Genomic DNA, 27,349 nt, shown 5'->3' on the forward strand with positions numbered 1-27,349 from the left:
TGAGAATGGTGGATGGCTGGCAGGTTCTGAACTAGTTCCATGACTGCCTGGTGAAACAGTGCGGATGCCTCCCTCCTGGGAAACAGCTTCAACTATCTTGTCACCACCTAAGGATATCTCTGGTCATTTAAAGGGCCTGTACATTTGAGTTATTTCCATATCTAAGAATTATAAACTTATTTCCTTTTTTGTCCCCCACAGAATGAAATGAATGATGTGCCCTTCTTTGATATCCAACTGCCTTACGAATTGGCAATCAATATATTTCAATATTTGGACAGGAAAGAACTAGGAAGATGTGCACAGGTAAGATGTTGCCAACAGATGTTCAAGATTTCCCTAAATGAGTGATTAAAGTATAGGACTCTCCTGGGTAATAGAAATTTACTTACAGAATTATAAACTTTGCAGAATGAATGAATTGGATGGCAAGTGTGATTGAAGGAAAGCCACCTTGACCTTAAAGGATTATAGTCCACATCACCACTCGGTGTGTATCTTTCTGTGACCCAAGAGCTCTCTTCTGCCTGCCGTCTGAGTTATGGCTGACCTGTGGCAGCGTGCCGGTGGCTGACAGCTTGGTGCTCAGCCTTTATTGAGCTTGCCTGCGCTATTAATGTACTCACAGTTTTTAATGCAAAGATGTAAGCCCTTGGTTAAATCAAGCCAGTTGTTAGGTTGGGGGCTGAGGGTCAGCCGAGGGACAGAACAGTGAAGTCATGTTTTAGATGCATAGTCCAAATTACCCTTTAAACTTTAGGATCTCAATCAGTGAGGTGCAAGGCGAGTGAGAACTGAGACCCACCAAAGGAATTGCAGATCAGTGTCACCCATCTCATGCGTACTCTGGGTCATATGCCTGTGGAGTAGAATGGTGGGAGATATCATTCAGGCCAAACTGCATTGTGTATAGGAATCATGAGGGGATCTTGATAAAATGCAGATTCAAATTAAGGAGGTCTGGGGTGGGCCTGATAGTCTACTTTCTTTTTTTTTTTTTTTGAGATAAGAGTCTTGCTCTGTTGCCCAGGCTGGAGTGCAGTGGCACAACCTTGGCTCACTGCAACGTCTGTCCTCTCTCCCCATGGTCCAAACAGTTCTCCTGCCTCAGCCTCCCAAGTAGCTGGGACTATAGGCACATGCCGCCCAGCTAATTTTTGTATTTTTAGTAGTGATGGGGTTTCACTGGCCAGGCTGGTCCCAAACTCCTGATCTCAGGTGATCTGCCTGTCTTGGCCTCCCAAAGTGCTGGGATTACAGGCGTGAGCCACCACGCCTGGCGCCATTGATAGTCTGCTCTCTAAGCAGGGGGTGCCAGCGTGGCTTTGGCCACATTTTGAGAGAGGCAAAGGTTTATACCATTAAAATTGTTCTTTTGTTCTCGCCTTTTTGGCCAAGAGTGTGTGATTGATACTTCTTTTCTTTTTTTGAGACAGAGCCTTGCTCTGTCACCCAGGCTGGAGTGCGGTGCCATGATCTCGGCTTCCTGCAACCTCTGCTTTTTGGATTCAAGCAATTCTCCTGCCTCAGCCACCCAAGTAGCTGGGATTATAGGCGCATGCCACCATGTCCAGCTAATTTTTGTTTTTTTTTTTTTAGTAGAGAACAGGGTCTTGTAATGTTGGCCAGGCTGGTCTCGAACTCCTGACCTCAAGTGACCTGCCCAGCTCATCTTCCCAAAGTGTTAGGATTACAGGCATGAGCCACTGCGCCTGGCCTGATTTTTCTTTTTTAAAAATTTCATTTTATTTCTTTAAACGGACAAATAAAGTTGTATATGTTTATCAGGTATAACAAGATTTTTGAAATATCTATGCATTGTGGAATGGTTCGGTGGAGGTAACTAACGTGTATTACCTCACATACTTATTTTCTGTGGTGAGAACACTTCAAATCTATTCTCTTAGTGATTTTCAAGTATACATCATTAACCGAAGTCACTGTTGTACAGTGGAGCCCTGAACTTATTTCTTCCATCTAACTGAAGTTTTGTATTCTTTGCCACCCTGCTCCGCCAGCCACTGGTAACCACCATTTTACTCTCTACTTCTATGAGCTCAACTTTTTTAGATTCTGCGTTTAAGTGAGATCATGCAACATTTGTCTTTCTGTGCCTGGCTTATTTCACTTACCATAATGCCCTCTAGGTTCAAACATGTTGTTGTAAATGACAGGATTTTCTTCTTCTTTTTTTTTTTTTTTTAAGACTGAATAGTATTCCTTCATGTATATATGCCATTTTATCCTTATCCATTTATCTGTTGATTCTGTATCTTGGCTGTTGCGAATACCATTGCACTGAACCTGGGAGTACACAGATCTCTTTGACTTACTGTTTTCACTTCCTTTGGATATATATCCAGCAACCAGAATTGCTGGATCATATGGTAGTTCTATTTTTAATATTCTAAGGCACCTCTGTTTCCTTAATGGCTGTGTTAATTTACATTCCCACTAACAGTGTGCAGGGGTTCCCTTCTCTCCACCTCTTCATCAGCACTTGTCTTTTTAGCAGTAGCCATTCTAACCAGCGTCATTTTAATTTGCATTTCTCTGATGATTAGTGCTGTTGAGCGTTTTTAAATATACCTATTGGCCACCTGTATGTCTTCTTTTGAGAAATGTCTATTCAGGTCCTTTGTTCATTTTCAAATTGGATTGTTTGTCTTCTTGCTATTGAGTTGTTTGAGTTCCTTATGTAACATTTTGGATACTAACTGCTTATCAGATATATGGTTTGGAAATATTTTTTCTCATTTTGTAGGTTGTCTCTGTACTCTGCTGATTGTTTCCTTTGCTGTGCAAAAGCTTTTTAGTTTGATGTAATTCCATTTGTCTGTTTTTGTTGCCTGTTCTTTTGGGGTCATATCCAAAAAATCATTATACCAGTGTCATGGAGTTTTCCCTCTAATTTTCTTTCTTATATTTTTACAGTTGCAAGTCTTACATTTAAGACTTTAATCCATTTCGAATTTATTTATTTTTATTAAGACACTCACGCTGTTGCCCAAGCTGGCATGCAGTGGTGCGATCATGGCTCACTGTAGCCTCGAACTCTTGGGCTCACATGATTCTCCCACCTCAACCTCCTGAGTAGCTGGTACTACAGGCTCATGCCAACATGCCCAGCTAACTTTTAAATTTTTTGTAGGGAAAGGGTCTTGCTTGGTTGCCAGGCTAGTGTCAAACTCCTGGCTTCAAGTGAAAGTTAATTTCTTTATAATAGCATGAGATGGGGGTCTAATTTCATTCTTCTATATGTGGCTATCCAGTTTTTACAACACCATTTATTGAAGAGACTTTTTTCCTCCATTGTGTATTCTTGGCACCTTCATTGAAAATCAATTGACTGTAAACGCACAGGCTTATTTCTGGGCTCTCAATTCTATTTTGTTGATCTGTGTATCTGTTTTTATGCCAGTGCCATGCTGTTTACATTGCCATACCTTTGTAGTATATTTTGAAATGAGGTATTGTGATGCCTCCAGCATTGTTCTTTTTGCTCAGGATTGCTTTGGCTATTTGCAATGTTTTGTGTTTTTATGAAAATTTTATCATTTTTTTTTCTATATCTGTGAAAAATGTCTTTGGAATTTTGATAGAGATTGCATTTCACTCACTTTGAGTAGTATGGACATTTTGATAGTGTTCTTCCAATCCCTGAACATGGAATATCTTTCTATTTATTTATATCTTCTTCCCTTTTCTCCTTAATGCTTTAAAGCATACTGGCCTTTAGCTTCCTTGGTTGAATTTGTTCCTAAGTATTTATTTTTGGTGTGGCTACTGTGAATGGGATTATTTATTGACTTCATTTACAGATAGCTTGTTGTTGGTGTATTCTGCTGATTTTTGTACATTGATTTTGTACCCTGCAACATCACCAAATTTGTTTATTACTTTATTGGTGGAATATTTAGGGTTTTCTAATTTATGTTTATATTGCCTGTAAACAGGGACAGTTTAACTTCATCCTTTCCTGTTTGGATGCCTTTTATTTCTTTCTGTTACCTAATTGCTGTGACTAGGACTTCTAATACTATGGTGAATGCAAGTGGTCAGAATGCACATCCTTGTCTTATTGCTGAAGAAAAGCTTTCAACTTTTCGCTGAGTATGAGGTTAGCTTTGGTTTTGTCACATACGGCCTCTGTTGTGTGAAGGTACATTCCTTCTATACCTCATTTATTAAGAGTCTTTATCATGAAAGGATCTTGAATTTTGTCAAATGCCTTTTCTGCAACTGACATGATTATATCGTTTTTCCCCTTCATTCTGTTAATGTATTGTATTACATTTATAAATTTCTGTTGATTTCTCATAAGTTAAATGGGTGTATAATTGCTAACCATTTGGCTTTTGATGGACAACTGTTTTCTCTAGGAGACACTGGAGAATCCATTCTCCATAACCGCCAAAAAATTAGATTGTTTAGTGCTTAGCGTTTTCATCCCTGGATTCTATCATGCATTTTACACAGTTGTTTACAGCTTTAAGAGAAAGGGTTCACAAAATTCAGTGGTAGGAAAACTGCACACTAAAATGGAAAGCACCACCGAGACTATGACATTCAGCATAGGAAGGCAGTTTGAGAGTGGTGAAAACTGTAGCCAAATCTGGACTCTACAGCGTGCTACCTCTATGGCAGTTCAGTGAAGTCACACATCATACAGGACCATTTAGACTTTTTAAAATTCTTTTTTCTTTTTTTTGAGACAGAGTCTTGCTCTGTTGCCAGGCTGGTATGCAATGGCACGATCTCGGCTCACTGAAACCTCTGCCTCCCAGATTCAAATGATTCTCCTGCCTCAGCCTCCTGAGTAGCTAGGACTACAGGCGTGTGCCACCACGCTCAGTTAATTTTTGTATTTTCAGTAGAGATGGAGTTTCACCACGTCAGTCAGGATGGTCTTGAACTCTTGACCTGGAGGTCCACCTGCCTTGGCCTCCCAAAGTGCTGGGATTACAGGCGTGAGCCACCGCGCCCAGCCATTCTACTCTTTCTTTATGAAGCATTTTGCTTAATCATTTTTCTACTTGAATATGAATTTGAAAGGATTTTTAATGTTCTTGATTGTTGCAGTATTGCTTAAGTCGGGGCATTGGCAAATATTTTTTGATGCACAATGTGTGTCTGGGAAATGATGGAAATTATTTAAAGACTCAAATTCACTTTAAAAATGTGCTGAAATGTAAACTGTGCTCAGAGCCTATCAGTTGCACTCAGCATGAGTACCTATATTGTTATCATTCCCCTTGGAAATTTGATTTGTTATATTCTAACTTTACACATTGGCCCTGCTCCCAAGAGTTGAAAACAAGAGTATAGCTAAATGAGGCCAATTCCTGGATTTCAGCCTGATGCTGTTAGCCGAAGTCTTGGAACAGGGTCTAATAGCTAGCTGCTTTACACAAAGTCAGCATTAGACGATAAAATCTTCATTCTTGATAGCGAGCTGCTGTTTAAGAAATCATTTCTTTTAACATTGCTTTCTGCTCTCCTGCTTTGTAGAGGGCCATGTGGCTTTCACATCTGCTGCTGGTTTTCTCATCCAAAGAGTTTATCAGAGAAAGATAGGATCTAGTGGAAGAAGAGATCCCCTTTTGGTACAATGGGGCTGCATTACAGGGTAGATTGGTTATGCTGGTGAGATTATTCTGCAGGTGTGAACAGTTTAATTTGCAACACAGTAGTCCAATTGTCCACCAGAATTCTCCCCTCTATGGCCAGTTGGATTTGGCTTTTGGTTGCGGTTGTTAACCCAGTTTTTAGAGCACATGTATAAGAATAGAAAATATTCTTAAACAGAACCCCGTTAGGGTGCAGTGACTAAGTTGGCTGTGATCTGTGAAGTCAAGGTTTTTATGACGCTCTTACATGAGAATGACAATAGGTGGCTAGTAGTTTGTAGAATTGGCTTTGCTTCATCAATCGTTAAAATTAAAACCACAAAGTAATAAAAATCGGTAGCATTTTCATTTGTTTCTTGGGGTGTTTTTATTTTGAAACAGGGAGGAAGTTCTTCTGTGGAATGTCCTGCTGCTTTATGATTTTATTTTAGAGGGGTTTGCTTTCTTTCTCTCTCTCCATCTCTCTTTTAATCTAGGTGCCTTGGGATTTTAGTGAAATTGGGCCAGTTATGTGGAATTGGCACCATGAATTAAATGTATGCCCTTGGAGAAAACCTGTTTGCTTAGATCTTTATGCCAAATTGGTAACTGACTAACAGTAAGAAACTCTGTTACTGGGAGGCCTTTGAGATTTAATTATCCCACAAACCATGCTGGAGACTGATTTTGCTTTGACTTTGTCTCCTTTCCACATCCCCTCCTCTTTTTCTGCTTCGGAGGCTTTGTGTTTTCAAAACTGAAGTCCCACTACATTTTGTGATCCTTGTGTACTTTTGATGCGAAGGGCTCCAGCTCCTTCCTTTCAATAGTTGTCCCTCGGGGGACTTAATATCTCTGTGGGAGTGTTTCTTGCCAAAACATCTTGAAAATAGTGTGGCTTTCAGTAAGCAAAGTTACTTGTTGGATAGTTCATTGAACAGCTTTATAATCTTGCTATCTGTAATTTTCTGTTCATCTTTTTTTGTGCCCACAGAACTCCTGGCATTTAAAAGATACTATTTTTTAGTGAATAACAATGATACAGTTGTTGATTTCAGATTTACAAATTGGTTTTTAGGAGAAAAGTAAGTCTGCCATTATATTACAACATGAATGATTCTGAGGAGTGATGGCTTTTAGGTATTTACCAACATTCATTTTTTAAACTTTAAAAATTATTATAAATTCATAGGAAGTTGCAAAAAAATGTACCGAGAGTTCCTGTGTACCCTTCCCACAGTTTCCTCCATTGGTAATATCCTGCATAACTGCAGAATAGTAGCAAAACCCCAGGAAACAGATGTTGGCACAATTCACAAATCTTATTGATGTCACTAGTTTTACATGCACTTATTTGTGAATCTGCGGAAGTTGACATGGAGGTAGATTTGTGTGACCACCACTGCAGTCAACATAGAGAGCATTCATTCTGAGAATCTCTTGTGCCACCCTTTCACAGCCTTTTACAGCCACACGAACCTCAAGTCCACCCCCAGCTCTATCCCTAACCCCTGACAACCACTGCCCTGTTCTCCATCTCTGTAATTCTGTTCTCAGTTTTTTAACATATATTTTAGTTCTGTGTATTTCCTAATGTGTAATTTTAGGAATTTAGCTTTATAAGTAACAACGTCTTGTTTTTCAAGTAAAAGGGAGGAAAAACGTACATAAACAAAACAATAAAGATAAAGAGGGAAGACGCAGAGGTTAAAAACTTGAAATGTTTGATAATATTGGTGAGCAAGAAGTAGATGACAGCAAAATAAGTAATTCTAGAACTAAAGACCAGTATATTAGATTATGGTATTTCAAGTTTCAAGGAAAATGTGATTTTATGTCCATGTAGAGAAACTAAAATCCAGGTGCTTATAGCTAAAGATCTATAATCTTAATGAAGTCTGTGAAAGTCAGGAATCCATAGCCAAGTAAGGCTGAATTGATTTTCCTGGCAGAAATGATTCTGCAGACCTGTGGTTGCTGGCAGGGTTCCCTTAGTTCTTTACTTTCACCCTTGCCACCAGACTTCTCTATCAGAAAATTCTGTGGAAGGCTCCTTGTATGCTCAAGACCCAAGTGCCCTCAGGAGTTCCGTTTAATTCATGTAATTATTGTGGCTGCCTCCTTTAAGCACAAATTTAGGGAAAGGCAAAATCACTCTAAAAAACAGATTGGGAGCTAGGTGAAACAAGAATGGCAAATGAACATTGAACTAAGCAGTGGGTACTCTGGAGTTCTTTATACTGTTCACTTGACTTTTATGTGTTTGAACTTTTCCACAATTAAAAAATTTAATAGAAAAGAAAAAGCAGAAAGCAAAATAATACATGTGAATGAGAAAGAGCCTATGGAGGGCAGCACATGCCAGGAGCTGAGCTGTTTCTATGACCTTTGAGAATAAAAGCAATCCAATTTTTTAAAAAACAGTTGGACTTACTCTTTTATCTCATTCAGTTATTTATATACGGCTGACTGTGTGCCAGGTACTGTTCTGTATAGTGAAGACAGCTGAGAGCAAAATATAAAAAACCTGCTTCTCAGAGAGCTTCCATTGTATGCAGTAAACACATGATTACATAGAGTTATCAGATGCCAGTGAGTGCTACGGAAAAGAACAAGACAGTAGATGTGATATGGGGGTTGCACTTCTGAGTGGCCAGGGAAGACTTTGCAGAGAAGGTGACCTTTGAGCAAAGACCTGAAGGAGGGTGAAGGATGCTGTGCAGGTCTCTGGCAGAGGGGAGTAGCAAAGGCAAAGGACATGAGGCAGGCACAGCTGAAGCTCATCTGAGGCAGAGTGCACCTGTTGCGTTTGAGGAACAGCAGGAAGGTCAAAGTGGGTGGTTGTGGTATGCTGAATAATGGCCCTCTCAAGTATGTTCACATCCTAATCCCTGAATTCCATGAATATGTTAACCTTCTATGATAAAAGGCCCTTTGTAGTTGTGATTAAGTTAAGGATCTAGAGATGGGGTGATTATCTTGGATTATCCAGGTGGGTCAGGTGCATTACAAGCCTCCTTGTAAGAGGGAGGCAGGACGTTAGGGAGGAGAGGAAATGCTGTGTTGCTGGCCTTGCAGTGGAGGAAGGGGCCACAAGCCAAGGAATGTAGGTAGCTTGAAGCTGGAAAAGGTAAGAAAACAGTTTTCTTTCTGAAGCCTCCGGAAGGAATGCAGCCTGCCCACACTTGATTTTACACTTCTGGTCTCCAGAACTATAAGAGAATGGATCTGTGTTGTTTTAAGCAGTTAAGTTTGTAGTCGTTCGTGAGCGCAGTCATAGGAAACTGATATGGGGGTGTAGGGAGCAGAAGGGAGTACGAGGAGAGGGCTCAGGATGTGAAAAGCATTTAATCCATTAAAAGAACTCGAAGTTTTATTGTGAATGAGATGGGAAGCCTTTGGAGTGCTTTGACCAGAGGGGTGACAAGGGCTGCCCTACGTTTAAAAAGAGACTATTTGGGCTGCTGTGTGGAGAATCAGTTGTCGGGGGACAAGGACAGCAGCAGGGAGACCAGTTAGGAGGCCACTGAAGTCATCTAGAGAAGATGGCTTGGGCCAGGATGGCACCAGCAGAAGTGGGCAGAGTCAGGACTGCGGATGGGCTGGATGTGGGGAGAGAAGGAAGAGAGCTAACAAGGACTCCAGAGTGTTTGCCCTGAGCAGCTGGAGGAATGAGGTCACTGTTTACAGACAGGAGCAAACCGTGGAAGGAGCGTGTGTGGGGGAAGGTCAGTCATTGGTTGTGAGGCTAAGGATGAGCTCTTTGTTGAGCTCTGGGCCGAAGTTGAAAATTTGGAAGCTGTCAATCCACACTGATGGTATTTAAGGCCAGGGGACAAATGAGAACATGAAGGAAGTGAGTGTAAATAGAGGAGGGGTTCAGGGATGGAGCCCTGGTGCACCTCAAGGATTAGAGGCATGGACATGAGCAGGGCCAGCACAGAGGACCGGGAAGGAGTTAGTTCCCTGCCAGGCAGGAAGAAAAGCCGGGTATGTGGTTCCCTGGAACCATGGGATAGACGTTTTCCAGGAGGAAAAACTGATCAGAGGTATTAAGCGCTGCTGTTCATCAAGTAAGAGGAGGACAGAGCAGTGACCATTGGGTTTTGCAAGTTGGAGGTCACCAGTGACCTTGACCAGAGTCAGTGGTGTGTTAGGGGCAAAAGCTAGTGGGCTTCCGAGCAAGTGGAGAGAGAGGAAATTGAGATAGTGAGTGCATAGAGAGCTGTCTCTATGTGGTGTATCCTCCCGACTTGGTGTGTGAACCTGTGAAGGGAACAATGACACTTCCCCCCCTGTGAGCCTCACTGGTAACCCTAATCCAGGCAGAGCTAATAAAGCTAATTTTTGAGCCAAGAGCTTTTTTTTTTTTTTTTAAATGCTGTGATTCACAGTGGTGCTATAAAGCAAAATGCTGGAGACACTTTTATTAGCAAGTCCTTGCAGCTGAGGCTCACTCAGTGGGGCTTTACTGTGCAAAGCCATTCCAACTCTGGTGTATTAAAGAAAGCCCATTAGGCCTTTGGAAAATTCAGGCTTGTAAACTTGCTAGATTTCATAAAACTTAAGAAATCAAAACAATTAACAAGATTTCCTTTTGATGGAACCCTTTAACATTTGCTTGTGAAAGTTTAACTAGGTCTTTTTCTTGTTGATTTTTTTTCCTTCAGAATCAAAAGACATTTTTAAAACCTGTCATTTTTGTTCTCCTTTAAAAGAAGAAAGAAAAGCACCCTCCCCTTATAGTTTGCTAAAGAAATTGTTGATGCATTTCTGGTTTTAATACCTAATTGTGGATACAATCCTGATCCCTTTTTGGAAGTAATTCTCACCTCTACCTATTGTAAGTCCCTCAAAGAGATTTTTGATTTGTTATCCAGGACATAAGCTTTAGCTTGACTATGACTTTCTGCAGAAGAAACATTGTGATCCAGGGTTAGTGCTGTGAATGGTGCACCACAGCATCCACTTTTTTGTTCTCAGGTTTTCATCCTGTAACTTGTCGTACAAATTTCAGGTTGTGTTGTTTAAAATGATTTGGCGTTTTCCTTCAAGCTGTTATAAAAAGCTGCTTTCAGCTTCCAACATCTTTAAGGTCTGACATATTTGAGACTTCCTGAAAGTCTCATTGAAAAGTTTCCATTTTAAAGTGGCTGAGATTTGCACAGTTTTCATGAAAACTCATACAGAATGTTTCGTTTAATTGAGATTTTCTAGTTTGTAATCATTAAGCACTGACTTTGGATTTTCCTAAAGTGCGGATGATTCAAGAGTCTCCATCCAACAAAATGCAGCCTTGTAGTTCATTTTTGAACACAGAATTAAAAAGATTGCTTCCCCTATTTGGGGCCAGTCTTGTGATCTAACCTGTGTGTGAGGACAGGGACCCCAACATTTCCCTATAGCTTCTTCAGCCACGGAGAAGTAGCCCCAGTCTGGGTGTGTCCATGGGATCTCTCTCATGTGCCAAAGGTTTTGGTTTCATAGCTTGAGGTGGGAAGTAGATGAGAACTGCGGGTCTGAGTGCCGAGTACATACATACTTAGTGCTCAAAACATATCTTAACCGATTGACTCGTAACCCATAGCACTGTTCTCTAAAGTGACCTCCGCAGAGCAATGGGCTTTTGAGATACTCCTGCAAAAAGAGGTCAGGAGCCAAATGAGTTTAGAAAATGCAGCTTCTTATACAGATTGAACCTCCCAAATCCCAAATGCTCCAAAATTAGAAACTTTTTCAGTGCTTATTGGAGCACTTCAGATTTTGGATTTGGGGATTTGAGAGACTCAATCAGAATAATGCAAACATCTGAAATCCAAAATACTCCTGGTTTTAAACATTTTGGATAAGGAATACTCAACCTGTATCCCCTTCTTAGAGCTATGCAACACGCGTTACTGCTGTTCAAAGCACTAAGAAGTTCTGCAGCAAGGAATTCTGCTTAGTTTTGTTTAAAGCAGTGTTTCCTAAGCTCATTTGACCATGGAATCCTTTTTTAAGGAACTTATTAACACCTGGAGGTGTTGTTCCACTGAGTATGCTTTTGGCCCATGTAATTAAATAATGGCTGCATTTACCTGATCTCTTAACTACTCTGAGTCTTTGGTTCAGTAGTTATATTTCATGAATTTTACAAAATTTTATGGTTTCTACAAAAAAGGTATATGTATGCCCAGGATCAGAGTAAAGCTGCCCTGTGTTTTGTGAGCATGGTCTGCCTTTGAGAACCCATAAAGGTCTCTATATGTTATCCTTATCTTACACCTTATTTAACCCTGAATTCCAGGGCTCAGTTAGGGGACATACTTGGCTCTGGTAGTACTCAAGTTGTGTCCTGGCTCCCTCAAAGCTGACATTGATCTAGTCCTATCTGTGTTTCATGATTGCCCAGTGCTCAGACTCACTCTGGCACAGACAGGTGGACAGACAGCATCTGGGTGTCAAGGGTAGGCTCAGCTGTGGACCAAACATGCCAAAAATAAAACCGTGGTGTTCTGTCTAGTCAAACTGGAGCTCCAGCATTGCCGCGTTGTAATCCTGTTCTTTATTGCCTGACCACTTGTGATCAGATGAGGATTTGTTTTCCTGAGCCCTTAAGGCTAAGATGGAGAAGTGTGGGATGACAGTGTGGTTAAGTGGATTTGTAACTGACGCTGTGGCCATGCCCAGGGTGGGCTGCATAATGGATCCATGTCAGCCTGTGGGGTGGGCTCCAGTGGTTTGCCACAGAGCTAGAGCTCTGTCTGTAGCACCATCCTATTACCTTTTTTTTTTTTTTTTTAAAAATAATTAAGATGAAAAGGTCCACAGACCGTATTTTGCAGATGACTTACGGATGGGAGAAGTGGCTGATGCCATGGATGACAGAATTGGGATTCAGAGATTATCTGGGGTGGCTAAAATGCTGGGAGGTGGGGCAGACATTGAGGTGGGGATTAAAATGCATAGAAAGTTTACAAAGTTAAGAATTTAGGTATGAAAAATAGTGTGGTGAAAGTATGGTGGACTTTTGTTCGTTTGTTTGTGTTTTAAAAGACCCTGAAGAATCATGAGCATCAAATTGAGGTTACTGTTGTGGGGAAGAGAATGTGAACAGCGGGAGATACACAGGAGTTTTAAGCTGATTAGCAATCTTTTCTTTCTTCTGCAGGGTGGCGAGTTCATGGGTGTTTAATAAATTAAACAGACTGCAGAAGCTTTAGTGGACCATTAGTTGAGTAGCCATGTTGATGGCTGCAGGTAAAGCAGAAAACCAGTGTGTGATAAGATCCTTCCGTGTGTGGCACTGCACCGCCTGTATTTGACGTGTTATGGAGTCCTGAGTACATTTGAAGAGGGACACTTTAGATGTACAGACGTTTTAGGTTACATTGAGAGAGTGTCGGAATGGAAACTATATGAAAAATGGTAGAAGGAAATGGATAATTTATAGAGCAATGAAGAAATGACTAAGGGGAAATGTGATCGCTGTCTTCAGCTATTTGAGGGACTGTTAGGTGGAAGAGCAAATAGATTTCTTCAAAAGGGCATAATGAGAGCCATAGGTAGAGTGTGTTTTCTAGACAGTGGAAGGAAGCCCTTTCTAATACTCAGACTGCCTGTTGGTAGGTCAGACTGATGCGGGAGGTCAGCTCTCCACTGGAAGCGTTGCAGGATTGCTTGGGCCCCACTGGCTGGGGATGCAGTGTGGTCCCTTCTTGCAACGAGGAGATGCACCTAGTTGATCTCCAAGGCCTCTCTTGATTCTTCAGGTTTTAAATCATTAGAGACTTGAAACAGCATGACACCCTCAGCATGAGAGTGTGACATTTAGGTTCAGAAAAATGACAGCTTTTTCACTTATTTATGCCATGTGATCTGACTTCTGATGCTGTGACTTCCATGCAAAGTGTCCATACCTGTAGGGAAAGTGACTGAGGTGATGTGACTTCTCATACGCGGAGCTTGCATGCACGCATATACAGCGGAAGCGTAATTAAGGAGGCTAGAACTTGAATGTGCCATCAGTGTTGGGTTGGTCAGTATTGCTTTGATATGCTTTTGGTTGAATAAGGTATTGCAGTGATTATTTTTGGCATAGTTGATTTGATATAGAAAACCAGAAATTTTGATACTGAGATAAACTGAGTTCCTAGATGCTAATTTTACTTCGTAAGTTTTAGCCTCTTTCTGTGTGTCTTATGTCTTTTTTATACCTCTGTTTCTTCATTACCGCCTTCTTTTGTGTTACATAGATATTGTCTAGTATGCCATTTTAATTTCTTTACTCTATTTTTTGAGTTGTTTTCTTAGTAGTTGCCTACGGATTACAGTCAACATCTTAGTTTAAAATAATCTAGTTTGGATTAATACCCACCTAATTCCAGTAGTACACCAGAAAGTCTGCTCCAAGATAACTTCATTTGGTGTATGTTGCTGTACTTGGGTCGTATCCTGCAGGCCTCTGAGGCTCTGTTCATTTTATTCATTTTTTTGTTTTGCTTTGTTGTTTTCATATTTTAGAGGTGGGATTTTACTGTGTCACCTAGTCTAGAGTGCAGTGGTGCAGTAATAGCTCACTGAAGCCTTGGACTCTTGAACTCAAGCCATCCTCCCCCCTCAGCTTCACAAATGGCTGGAACTACAGGAGCGAACCATCACATCTGGCTAATTTTTTTTCTTTCTTTCCTTCTTTCTTCTTCTTTTTTTTTTTTTTTTTTTGTAGAGACAGGGTCTCACGCTGTTTACCAGGGTGGTCTCAACTCATTGAGCGATTCTTCTGCCGCAGCCCCCCAAAGTGCTAGGAATACAGACTTCTGTTTTTCTCCCCCTCCCCCCATGGAGTAGATACTCTCAGTTGACCTACATTAAGTTTGCTGATTTTTTTTTCAAGACAGAGTCTTGCTCTGTTGCCCAGGCTGGTGTGCAATGGTGCGATCATGGCTCTCTTCAACCTCTGCCTCCTGGGTTTAAGTAATTCTCCTGCCTCAGCCTCCCCAGTAGCTGGGATTACAAATGTGCTCCACCATAACTGGCTAATTTTTTGTAATTTTAGTAGAGGAAGGGTTTCACCATGTTGGCCAGGCTGGTCTTGAACTCCTGATGTCAGGTGATCCACCCACCTCGGCCTCCCAAAGTGTTGGGATTACAGGCGTGAGCCACTGCGCCTGGCCAAGTTTGCTGATTTTTCTGCCAGCTCAAATTTGTTGTTGAGCTCCTTTTGGGAATTTTAAATTTCAGTTATTGTACTTTTTTAAAAAATTTATTTTATTTTATTTTATTTTATTTTATTTTATTTTATTTGAGCTGAGTTTCACTCTTTTTGCCCAAGCTGTAGTGCAACACCACAATCTCGGCTCATGGCAACCTCCGCCTCCCGGGTTCAAGTGATTCTCCTGCCTCAGCCTCCCGAGTAGCTGGGATTACAGGCATGCGCCACCAGGCCCAGCTATTTTTGTATTTTTAGTAGAGGTGGGGTTTCTCTATGTTGGTCAGGCTGGTCTCGAGCTCCCAACCTTAGGTGATCCGCCCGCCTCAGCCTCCCAAAGTGCTAGGATTACAGGCATGAGCCACCATGCCCGGCTCAGTTACTGTACTTTTTAACTACAGAATACACACACACACACACACACACACACACACACACATATACACACACACACACTTTAATTGCACTTTAGGTTCTGGGGTACATGTGCAGAACAAGCAGGGTTGTTACATAGGTACATACATGGCAATGTGGTTTGCTGCCTCCATCCCCCCATCACCTGTATCTGGCATTTCTCCCCATGTTATCCCTCCCCAGCCTCCCTGTCCCCCGCTGTCCCTCCCCTGTTCCCCCCTAACAGACCCCAGTGTGTGATGCTCCCCTCCCTGTGTCCATGTGTTCTCATTGTTCAACACCCGCCTATGAGTGAAAACATGTGGTGTTTGATTTTCTCTTCTGTGTCAGTTTGCTGAGAATGATGGTTTCCAGATTCATCCATGTCCCTACAAAGGACACGAACTCATAGTTTTTTATGGCTGCATAGTATCCCATGGTGTATATGTGCCACATTTTCCCTGTCCAGTGCAATATCGATGGGCATTTGGGTTGGTTGCAGGTCTTTGCTGTTGTAAACAGTGCTGTAATGAACATTCGTGTGCATGTGTCTTTATAATAGAATGATTTATGATCCTTTGGGTATATACCCAATAATGGGATTGCTGGGTCAATGGAATTTCTATTTCTAGGTCCTTGAGGAATCGCCACACTATCTTTCACAATGGTTGAACTAATTTGCACTCCCACCAGCAGTGTAAAAGTGTTCCTATTTTTCCACATCCTCTACAGCATCTTTTGTCTCCAGATCTTTTAATGATCACCATTCTAACTGGTGTGAGATGGTATCTCAGTGTGGTTTTGATTTGCATTTCTCTAATGACCAGTGATGATGAGCATTTTTTCATATGTTTGTTGGCATCAAATATGTCTTCTTTTGAAAAGTGTTCATGTCCTTCTCCCACTTTTGAATGGATGTGTTTGTTTTTTTCTTGTAAATCTGTTTTAGTTCTTGTAGATTCTGGATATTAACCCTTTGTCAGATGGATAGATTGCAAAAATGTTTTCCCATTCTGTTGGTTGCTGGTTCACACTAATGATTGTTTCTTTTGCTAAATAGAAGCCCTGGAGTTTAATTAGATCCCATTTTTCTATTTTGTCTTTTGTTGCCAGTGCTTTTGGTGTTTTAGTCATGCAGTTCTTGCCTATGCCTATGTCCTGAATGGTTTTGCCTAGGTTTTCTTCTAGGGTTTTTATGGTGTTAGTCTTATGTTTAAGTCTTTAATCCATCTGGAGTTAATTTTGGTGTGAGGTATCAAGAAGGGGTCCAGTTTCTGCTTTCTGCACATGGCTAGCCAGTTTTTCCAACACCATTTATTAAACAGGGAATCCTTTCCCCATTGCTTGTTTTTGTCAGGTTTGTTAAAGATCAGATGGTTATAGATGTGTGGTGTTGCCTGTGAGGCCTCTGTTCTGTTCCATTGGTCTATATCTCTGTTTTGGTATCAGCACCATGCTGTTTTGATTACTGTAGCCTTTTAGTATAGTTTGAAGTCAGGTAGTGTGATGCCTCCAGCTTTGTTCTTTTTGCTTAGGATTGTCTTGGCTATGCGGGCTCTCTTGGTTCCATATGAAGTTTAAGGTGTTTTTTTCCAGTTCTGTGAAGAGGGTCATAGGTAGCTTGATGGGGATAGTTGAATCTATAGATTACTTTGGGCAGTATGGCCATTTTCACAATATTGATTCTTCCTAACCATGAGCATGGAATGTTTCTCCATCTGTTTGTGTCCTCTCTTATTTCGTTGAGCAGTGGTTTGTAGTTCTCCTTGAAGAGGTCCTTTACATCCTTTGTTAGTTGTATTCCTAGGTATTTTATTCTCTTTGTAGTAGTTGTGAATGGCAGTTTGTTCTTGATTTGGCTCTCTTTAAGTCTGCTATTGGTGTGTAGGAATGCTTGTGATTTCTGCACATTGATTTTGTATCCTGAGACTTTGTTGAAGTTGCTTATCAGTTTAAGGAGCTTTTGGGCTGAGACGATGGGGTCTTCTAAATATACAATCATGTCGCCTGCAAACAGACAGTTTGACTTCCTGCTTTCCTAATTGAATATGCTTTATTTCTTTTTCTTGCCCAATTGCTCTGGCTAGAACTTCCAATACTCTATTGAATAGGAGTGGTGAGAGAGGGCATCCTTGTCTAGTGCGGGATTTCAAATGGAATGCTTCCAGTTTTTGCCCATTCAGTATGATATTGGCTGTGGGTTTGTCGTAAATAGCTTTTATTATTTTGAGATACTTTCCATTGATAACTAGTTTATTCAGAGTTTTTAGCATGAAGCGCTGTTGAGTGTTGTCAAAGGCCTTCTCTGCATCTGTTGAGATAATCGTGGTTTTTGTCTTTGGCTCTGTTTATGTGGTGAATTACGTTTATAGACTTGCATTATGTTGAATCAGCCTTGCATCCCCGGGATGAAGGCTACTTGATTGTGATGGAGAAGCTTTTTGATGTGCTGTTGCAATTGGTTTGACAGTATTTTATTGAATATTTTTGCATCTCTGTTCATCATGGATATTGGCCTGAAGTTTTCTTTTTTTATTGAGTCTCTGCAGGTTTTGGTATCAGGATGATGTTGGTCTCATAAAATGATTTGGGAAGGATTCCCTCTTTTTGAATTGTTTGGAATAGTTTCAGAAGGAGTGGTACCAGCTCCTCTTTGCATGTCTCCTAGAATTTGGCTGTGAGCCCGTCTGGACCTGGGCATTTTTTGGTTGGTAGGCTATTAATTGCTGCCTCAACTTCAGCCCTTGTTATTGGTCTCTTCAGGGTTTCGACTTCTTCCTAGTTTAGGCTTGGGAGGGTGCAAGTGTCTAGGAATTTATCCATTTCTTCCAGGTTGACTGGTTTGGGTGCATAGGCTTGTTTGTAGTAATTTCTGATGGTAGTTTGTATTTCTGTGGAATCAGTGGTGATATCCCCTTTATCGTTTTTTATTGCAGCTATTTGATTCTTCTCTCTTTTCTTTTATTAATCTGGCTAGTGGTCTGGCTATTTTGTTGATCTTTTCAAAAAATCAGCTCCTGGATTCATTGATTTTTTTGAAGGGTTTTTTGTGTCTCTATCTCCTTCAGTTCTGCTCTGATCTTAGTTATTTCTCGTTTTCTGCTTGCTTTTGAGTTTTTTTGATCTTGCTCCTCTACAGACTCTTTTAATTTTGATGATAGGGTGTCGATTTTTGATCTTTTCTTGCTTCTTATGTGGGCATTTATTGCTATAAATTTCCCCCTAGACACTGCTTTAAACGTGTCCCAGAGATTCTGGTACGTGTGTCTTCATTCTCGTTGGTTTTGAAGAACATCTTTATTTCTGCCTTCATGTCATTGTTTATCCAGTCAATATTCAAGAGCCAGTTGTTCAGTGTCCATGAAGTTGTGTGGTTCTGAGTAAGTTTCTTAATCCTGAGTTCTAATTTGATTGCACTATGGTCCGAGAGACTGTTATGATTTCCGTTATTTTGCGTTTGCTTAGGAGTGATTTACTTCCAATTATGTGGTCAATTTTAGAGTAGGTGCAATGTGGTGCTGAGAAGAATGTATATTCTGTGGATTTGGGGTGGAGGGTCCTGCAGATGTCTATTAGGTTTGCTTCTTCCAGATCTGAGTTCAAGTCCTAGATATACTTGTTAATTTTATGTCTCGTTGATCTGTCTACTATTGACAGTGGAGTGTTAAAGTCTCCCACTATTATTGTGTGGGAGTTTGTCTCTTTGTAGGCCATTAAGAACTTGCTTTATGTATCTGGGCGTTCCTGTATTGGGTGCATAAATATTTAGGATTGTTAGCTCTTCTTGTTGCATCAATCCTTTTACCATTATATAATGCCCTTCTTTGTGTCTTTTGATCTTTGTTGGTTTAAAGTCTATTTTATCAGAGACTAGGATTGCAACTCCTAGTTGCAACTCCATTTGCTTGGTAAATCTTCTTCCATCCCTTTTTTTGAGCCGATGTGTATTTTTGTATGTGAGATGGGTTTCCTGGATACAGCATAGTGATGGGTTTTGACTTTTTATCCAATTTGCCAGTCTATGTCTTTTGATTGGGGCATTTAGCCCATTTACATTTAAGGTTAATATTGTTATGTGTGAATTTGATCCTGCCATTTTGATGCTAGCTGGTTGTTTCGCCCGTTAGTTGACATGGTTTCTTCGTTGTGTTGATGCTCTTTACCATTTGCTATGTATTTTAGGTTGTTCCTTTCTATGTTTAGTGCTTCTTTCAGGAGCTCTTGTAAGGCAGGCCTGGTGGTGACAAAAATCTCTCAGCAATTGCTTGTTCGTAAAGGATTTTATTTCTCCTTTGCTTATGAAGCGAAGTTTGGCTGGATATGAAATTCTAGGTTGAAAGTTCTTTTCTTTAAGGATGTTGAATATTGGCCCCCACTCTCTTCTGGCTTGTAGGGTTTCTGCTGAGAGATCCACTGTGAGTCTGATGGGCTTCCCTTTGTGGGTAACCTGACCTTTCTCTCTGGCTGCCCTTAGCATTTTTTCTTTCATTTAAACCCTGGTGAATCTGATGATTATGTGCCTTGGGGGTTGCTTTTCTTGAGGAATATCTTTGTGGTGGTCTCTATATTTCCTGGACTTGAATATTGACCTGCCTTGCTAGGTTGGGGATGTTCTCCTGGATAATATCCTGAAGAGTGTTTTCCAGCTTGGCTTCATTCTCTCCGTCACATTCAGGTACACCTATGAAACGTAGATTAGGTCTTTTCACATAGTCCATATTTATTGGTGGCTTTGTTCATTTCATTTTGCTCTTTTTTCTCTGATCTTGCCTTCTCATTTTATTTCATTGAATTGATCTTCAATCTCTGATATCCTTTCTTCTGTTTGGTTGATATGGCCTTTGAAACTTGTGTATGCTTCATGAAGTTCTCATGTTGTTTTTCAGCTCCATTAAGTCATTTATATTCTTCTCTAAGCTGTTTATTCTCATTAGCATTTCGTCAAACCTTCAAGGTTCTTAGTTTTTTTTGCATTGGGTTAGAACATGCTCTTTTAGGTCAGAGAAGTTTGTTATTACCCACCTTCTGAAGCTTGTTTCTGTCAATTCATCAGACTTATTCTCCATCCAGCTTTGTTCCCTTGCTGGTGAGGAGTTGTGATCCCTTGGAGGAGGAGAGGCATTCTGGCTTTGGGTGTTTTCATCCATTTTGAGCTGGTTTCTTCCCATCTTTGTGGATTTATCTACCTGTGGTCTTTATAGTTGGTGACTTTCAGATGGGGTCTCTGGGTGGACATCCTTTTTGTTGATGATGAAGTTATTTCTGTTTTTTGGTTTTCCTTCTAACAGTCAGGCCCCTCTGCTGTAGGACTGCTGGAGGTCCACTCCAGACCCTTCTTTCCTGGGGATCACCTGTGGCAGCTGCAGAACAGTAAGGGTTGCTGCCAGTTTCTTCTTCTGTTATCTTTGTCTCAGGACACCCACCAGATGTCAGCTTGAGCTCTCTTTTATGAGGTGTCTCTTTGGATATATGGGAGTCAGAGAGCTGCTTGAGGAGACAGTCTGTTCCTTATAGAAGCTCAAGTACTGAGCTGTGAGCTCCATTGTTTCATTCGGAGCTGCTGGGCAGGTACGTTTAAGTCTGCTGCAGCGGAACTCATAACCGCCTTTTTTCCCAGGTGCTCTGTCCTGGGAAGATGGGGCTTTATTTGTAAGTTCTTGACGTGCTGCTGCCTCTTCTCAGACATGCCCTGCCCAGCAAGGAGGTAGCCCAGTCACAGTCTGCCAGCAGACTGTGGGCTCTGCCCAGCTGCTGTATGAACTTCCTTGCGGTTTTGTTTACAGAGGTATAGTTAGAACTGCCTCAGTAATGGTGGTCTGTCTCAGTAATGGTGGACTGCCTCAGTAATGGCGGATAAAACCCTTCCCCACTCAGAGCTGGACTGGACTGTCCTGGGTCCAGCTGTGCTTGCTGCAAAACTCTCAATCCAGAGCATTTCAGATTGCTGGTCTTTGTGGGGGTGGGACTCGCTGAGCCAGATCACCTGGCTCCCTGTTTCAGCCCCCTTTTTTTCAGTTGAATGGGCGGCTCTGTCTCCCAGGCGTTCCAGGCGCCAGTTGAAACGGCCTCCCAGATTTGTGTGAGTTTTTATGTGGAGACCCGCTGTGCCACCTGAAGCAGCCATGCTGGAAACTCGTGGTGCTTTTCACCCTGGGAATCTCCTGGTCTGTGGGCAGTAATGACTTCTTTGGAAATGCGGTGATCACTCACCCTCTGCATTGTTTTTGATGGGAACTGCGCTCCAGAGCTGTTCCTGTTCGGCCATCTTGCATCCTCCTAAGTCCTATTTTTTTTTAACAGATAATTTCTGTCTCTTTATCAGTATCTTCTGTTTAGTAAGACATTGTTCTTCTACTTTATTTTATTTCTTTAGACATGCTTTCTTTTAGTATTTTGAACATTTTTATAATAGCTTATTTAAAGTCTCTCTTTAGTGAGTCTAGTGTCTGGACTTTCTTAGGGATAGCTCCTGTGGAGTGCTGTTTTCCCTGTGTATGGGCCCTACTTCCTTGCTTCTTTGCATGTTTTTATAATTTTATTAAAAACTGGACATTTTAAATGATGGAAACTCTGGAAATAAAATCTTTCTCTCTCTGCAGAATTTGTTGTTATTGCTGTTGTTATTTTTGTTGTTGCTACCGTTTGTTTAGTGACTTCTCTGGACTAATTCTCTAATTTTTTTTCTTTGTTATGTGCAGCTACTGAAGTCTCTGGTTGGTTAGCTTAGTGGTTAGCTAGTGATCAAATGGAGATTTCCTTAAATCCATTGAAGCAGTAAGTCTCCCAGCCTTTGCTGAGGTGCTTTCTGTATATTGGGGTACTGCCTCACCATTCTAGCAGCTTACAGCTCTGCCTTAGCCTTCACTTCCTGCTTGTGCAGAGCCTCAGGGTCAGCCAGAGGGGAGAGGTTAGGACCTTCTCAGGTCTTTCCTGGGCACACACACAGCCCTGTGCATTCATATGGCATTCCAGACTCCCTGGAATATATTAGAGCCTTTCAGAGCCCCCTGTGGACCTCCCTTTTTTCAGCTTTTTCTTTCAAGCTTTTTGGTCAGCCTCTTGTTAGCCCCAGCTGACAATGCCACTCCAGGCAGCTGCAGAGTTAAGTAGTTTCCGCTTACTGTTTTGGGCAAATGCCCTGGAGATAGGACAGAGAGAGTGCTCAGCCAGGTTAGATAAAGAGAAACCTTGAGAACAGAGCTTTCTGGCAAGCTGCCAGCCGGGTCAAATGGTGACAGTTCTCTGGGGATTTGATTTTGGGGGAGCTCTAAACTTATGTGGCCTCTCTAATGGCTGCCAGCCTGCTGCTTTTTTACAGCTGCCATCTTCATGAGGCTGTTGATTTTTAAGCAGTCCTGGAGCTGGAGAAGGAAACTGAATTAGCACACATGAAAACAACTCAGACGTCACTGGTCTTACTGACATTCAGCCACTTTTCTTGGATGAATGCTCCTCAGAATGTTGCAATCCTTTTATTACTTTCCAGATTCTGAAAAAGTTGATTGTGATCATTTTTGGCAGAATTCTTACTGCCATTATGGAGGAGCAGGTCTTTGGAGGTCTTTACTCTGCCATCCCGAAAGCTAACTCTGTCATTGCTTCATCAGCCGAGGCCCTTTGTGCAGTAAGAGTCTGGTCTCTACTTTCTCTCATTTTCCTTCTTCCTGTCTCTGTCTCTGAGTCTTGAAGTGGCCCTAAGGGAGCGTTAAAGAGGACAGTGTACTGTAACCTACTGGTCACCACTCTTCATTAGAACCGAGTCTCAACTTTTGGATGGACAGAAAGCATCAGGCACTTGATCCCGCATTCCCAGAATGCTCTGCAGACCTGAATCATGCTGATCTGCTGGATCAGTGTCCCATCTGCCAACAGAGGCCATCTTTTGCAGTCTGGCCAACTTTGCACATTATCCTATGATGAAGTAAATCCATTGTTCCCCTAAATTAGTGTTGGAAAACAAAGTGCTAATAGTTAAAATGGCCATTTCCTCTGGATACTGTTGGGATTTGAAAGTCAGGCCAGACATAACATTAATTTTTCTAAATCTGATCTTACCGTCCTGGCTAATGGCTTGAGTTTTCAGTTAAATATATGTATATTTAAAATCTAAATTCTCACATGCAATTTAAATTAGAATTTTTTACATGACCAGGAGCTTGGTTATGGGTAATTTTATGACAGCCTTTGATTTCAGAGGCCATCAATTTTCAATTCTATAAGGTGGCAATACAAGTGCTGTTTGTCAAAAGTAAAGAGATTCTGTTCTGAAAAGCTCTGTATGATTATATAGCTAATTACCACATGAAAGTTTGTAGTTTTTGCATTTTATGTATTTGTGTGTTTTCTTCTCTTATTTGTTAGATTACAATTTAACCGAGTAGTCTAAAATGTGATATTACATGGTGGTACAACAATTTTGAAATCTTGAAAGATAAAACTGGAAACATTTGCTTGTATATTTTTTTCACCTCAGAGTGTTTTGTTAATGAGACATTTTATCCTGCCATAAACCCAGGCAATAATATAGGTGTTGATTGATTTTTGGATGAAAAGGGGCTTCTCTAATTGCAGAATTTGACATTTGTGTCACTTCTGCTGTTTTAGGTGAGCAGGACGTGGAAGGTGATTGCAGAGGATGAGGTGCTGTGGTACAGGCTGTGCCAGCAGGAAGGGCACCTTCCGGATAGCAGCATCTCCGACTATTCTTGCTGGAAGCTCATCTTCCAAGAATGCCAAGCCAAGGAACACATGTTACGAACCAACTGGAAGGTGGGAGTGGCCAGTCTAATTACCTGGGAAAGAATAGCCTGCAAGGACGTGGGAATCCAAGCTCTCGCACATAGCCTGAGATTAATTCCCAACAGTGAAGGGAGGGGGTCCGCTGAGCTGCCCCTTCAGCTGTTGGTGACTTGTTGCCCACTTTGTTCCCCATTATATGATCGGCCTCCATTTTCAGCTTCAAAATTTGGGATCATCCTCTTATTCTGCAGGAGAGGAAGGGTGAGATTGGGTTACCAGCCTCTTCCTCTCTGATATTAGGATGGTCAGAGGAGTGCTCTGTGAAGTCCCTTTCACTGTCACGGACTCTCCGGAAGGACCCGGAAAGCAAAAGCACTACCTGCATACAAAAGAGAAGCTGAAAATGCCATTTCCAGTAAATGTAAGAGGGAGATGATGAAACATCCTAAGCACGGTCTTCTTTTCCCTCACGTAACCTACTGGCGTGCTTCCATAACATTTATCACTTCGGAGTCTCTACAGAAATATTAGATCACAGCTAAGAATGTGCACAGTGAAGTGTTTCCATAGGAGGTAACTGTCAAGAGCCTTGTTACATAAAGCTGTTCAAGGCATGACGAGGCAGCAGCGTGGTGACAGTGTTTCTTTCCCACCTGAGAGGCTGGAGATTCAGTGGTAGAGAAGGTATGGAACCATTCTCTTTCCTCCCATAAAGGTCAATCCTAATAGACTTTGAGATTAACGAGCTTTTGTGCATTACTGATAGTGACATATTGCCTATGTGCCTGTCTGTCCCTAGTCATCTCCTAACCTGATTAGTGACCGATACGCTTGATCTGGGAAGGTTCACTCGGTTTCTGGCAAAGTCAATAAGAGCGATGTCTCTCTAATTCAGGGGTTCTCAACTGCAGCACTAGTGACATTTGGGGCCAGATAATTCTTTTTGTGGGGGGCTGTCCTGTGCATTGCAGGGTGTTGAGCAGTATCTCTGGCCTCTCCCCATTAGACGCCAGTAGCATTCTCCTCCTCCCCCAAGTCATGACAACTAGAAATGTCTGTAGACATTGCTGGATGTCCCCTGGGGGTCAAACCCCCCAAGTCCAGAACCACTGTTCTGAGGGTTAGTGTGGCTATCCTTTCTTAGACCATTAAGGCACCACCGCTAAGCTGAGTCATGCTGGCCCACAGTGCCTGTTTCTATTCACCTAAGGTAATAAACTCATCTGGAGGAAGCCCCTGTTTCCTTTTGCCTGTGTGCCTGGGTAGGTGCATGTAATGGACACAGGCAGAAAGATGTGACAAAGAAAGCTGCCCAGACAAACAAGGGGCCAGAAAGCAGAGGGTCTAACCCTGGTGGGAGGGGCTGTGATTGAAGAAAAGCTTGAGAGCTGAGTATTAACAGGGCCCTTCTCTCCAGAAAGGAGGGATGCTTCTGAGATTACAGGCAGGAGAGTTGGAGATATTTGGTGTCCCCAGGCTTGAATTCAAAGATATCAGACCCTGATAGAGAAAAGCAGCAGCTGTGTGTTTTTTGCTTCCTCTTTGGTGATAAAGCAAGGGAAGGGGACAGGTATGTCCTCATTGGGTCTGGAGGTGACAGAAGTGAAGATGTTTTAAAGACCCACCACCTAGCATCTGGCGCTTAGTAACACTTTACAAGTTATGTATAGTCTAACTGAATGTCTATTTATTATTTATTTCTAATGAACACAAAGTCATCTGTTAGGTAAGTACTCACTACCTGGTTGTTGATGGAGTAGAGCGGACTGCAGGCTGAATTAAACATGAGGGAGACTTCTGTTTGGAGCGTCTCAGCTCCATATCCTGACACTGTTAACAAGGAGAATTCCAGGAGTGAAATTTTAAATGATGTATCTTTCATTAAATGTAATGATAGGAATCTTACCGAAATTCTGGAGTGAAAGAAAGCCTTATCAAAACATGAAAGGCGGCCAGGCACGGTGGCTCACTCCTGTAATCCCAGCACTTTGGGAGGCTGAGGTGGGTGGATCACTTGGTCAGGTGTTTGAAACCAGCCTGGCCAACATGGTGAAACCCCGTCTTAAAAAGAAAAAAAAGAAAGGCAGTATTAGGGCAAGTTGTTCTACTTTTGTCTGCCTCCATTTTCTCATCTCTAGAGTGGGGCTAGGAGTGGCACTGCTCATGGCATCCTGGTGAGGATGACTGTCATCACACGTCTGCCACTCCTCCTGCAGAGCCTGTTCCACGCTGTGCGCTCAGGCGAGGTTGGCTGTAGGAGCGCGTAGGCCTCTGCACACAGATGCAGGGTTCTGTGCTATGCGTGCTCGACTTCAGGATGGGTTAGGCAGGCGATTTGGTTTGATACCTCAAAAGTCAGTGTCTGGGGAGACCCTAGAAGGGACCCAGGGTTCTCAGGTACCTCCACAAAGGGAATGACCTGTAAATGCGTGAACTTACCTGGAAGTGCAGTTCAGAGCCAACCTGAAATGATTTGGTAAACTGGTTGTGGTGGCCATAGTGTTCCTTCTCCTGGTGTTTGCATAAATGCAGGTTTTCATCTTAGGCCCTTTCTTTTCCTTTCAATACCTTTTCCCTCACAAGAGCTTTTCTGTTATTGTACCCTTGGCTGTGGCCCTCACACAGCCGATGCCCAGCTCATTGCCATTCCTCCCCATATGTCCACTTGCAGGACGGCTCCATGTGGATGTGTCCAGTTTCGCCTCTCAGACTTAGACTCATTCCTTGGATTAAGTTAAGACCATCATGCAAATTACTTTGCTCAGTTTCTGGAGTCTAGGTGCTTAATAAATGTGTATTTTAATGGAATGATGTCATCTTTTTCCTATTAGTAGAAATAATAATAATGGCTACCACTTATTGGACACTGTCTGTATGTTAAGAACTGTGCTGGGCACTTGCGCTATTTCTAGTTCTTGTCCCAGTTTGGTAAAGTTGAAATTATGGGATTCTTGAATACCTTTATTCATGCTTTGTGGCTTAACTTTTCCCAACTTCCCACCTGTAAATACTTTTTATCCATTTAGATTCCCTTCATTTTAATTCAGTTTAATTTTTAATTTTTTTAGAGATAGGTTCTCACTCTTGTTCAGGCTGAAGTACAGTGTTGCAGTTGTAGCTCACTGCAGCCTTAAGCTCCTGGACTCAAGTGATCCTCCTGCCTCACCCTCTCAGATAGCTGGGAATACAGGTGCATGCCACTACACTTGACTACCTTTTAAATTTTTTGCAGAGATGGGGTCGCCCTATGTTGGTCTGAAACTTCTGGGCTCAAGTGATCTTCCTGCCTCTGCCTCCCAAAGTGCTGGGATTACAGGCATGAGCCACTGTGCCTGGCTTAGAGTTTCCTTTAAATACCATTTCTATGAAACCTCTGACCTCTCAATTAGAAATAGTATCACCTCTTTTCCTTTCCTTATCC

At 41.8% G+C, this 27,349-nt stretch overlaps 1 protein-coding gene across 1 annotated transcript in view; it reads left to right on the top strand.

Annotated features, from left to right (window-relative positions):
• Positions 1-27,349, top strand: part of FBXW8 (F-box and WD repeat domain containing 8) — a 123,548-nt gene that overhangs the window by 17,182 nt on the left and 79,017 nt on the right. Inside the window, exons 2-3 of the mRNA XM_017529535.2 lie at positions 202-306; positions 23,794-23,958. Coding sequence (XP_017385024.1) covers positions 202-306; positions 23,794-23,958 — 270 coding nt within the window. The remainder of the gene's footprint in view (positions 1-201; positions 307-23,793; positions 23,959-27,349) is intronic.

The sequence above is a fragment of the Cebus imitator genome, unplaced genomic scaffold (genome assembly GCF_001604975.1).
Source record: "Cebus imitator isolate Cc_AM_T3 unplaced genomic scaffold, Cebus_imitator-1.0 Scaffold59, whole genome shotgun sequence".
Lineage (NCBI taxonomy): Eukaryota > Metazoa > Chordata > Mammalia > Primates > Cebidae > Cebus > Cebus imitator.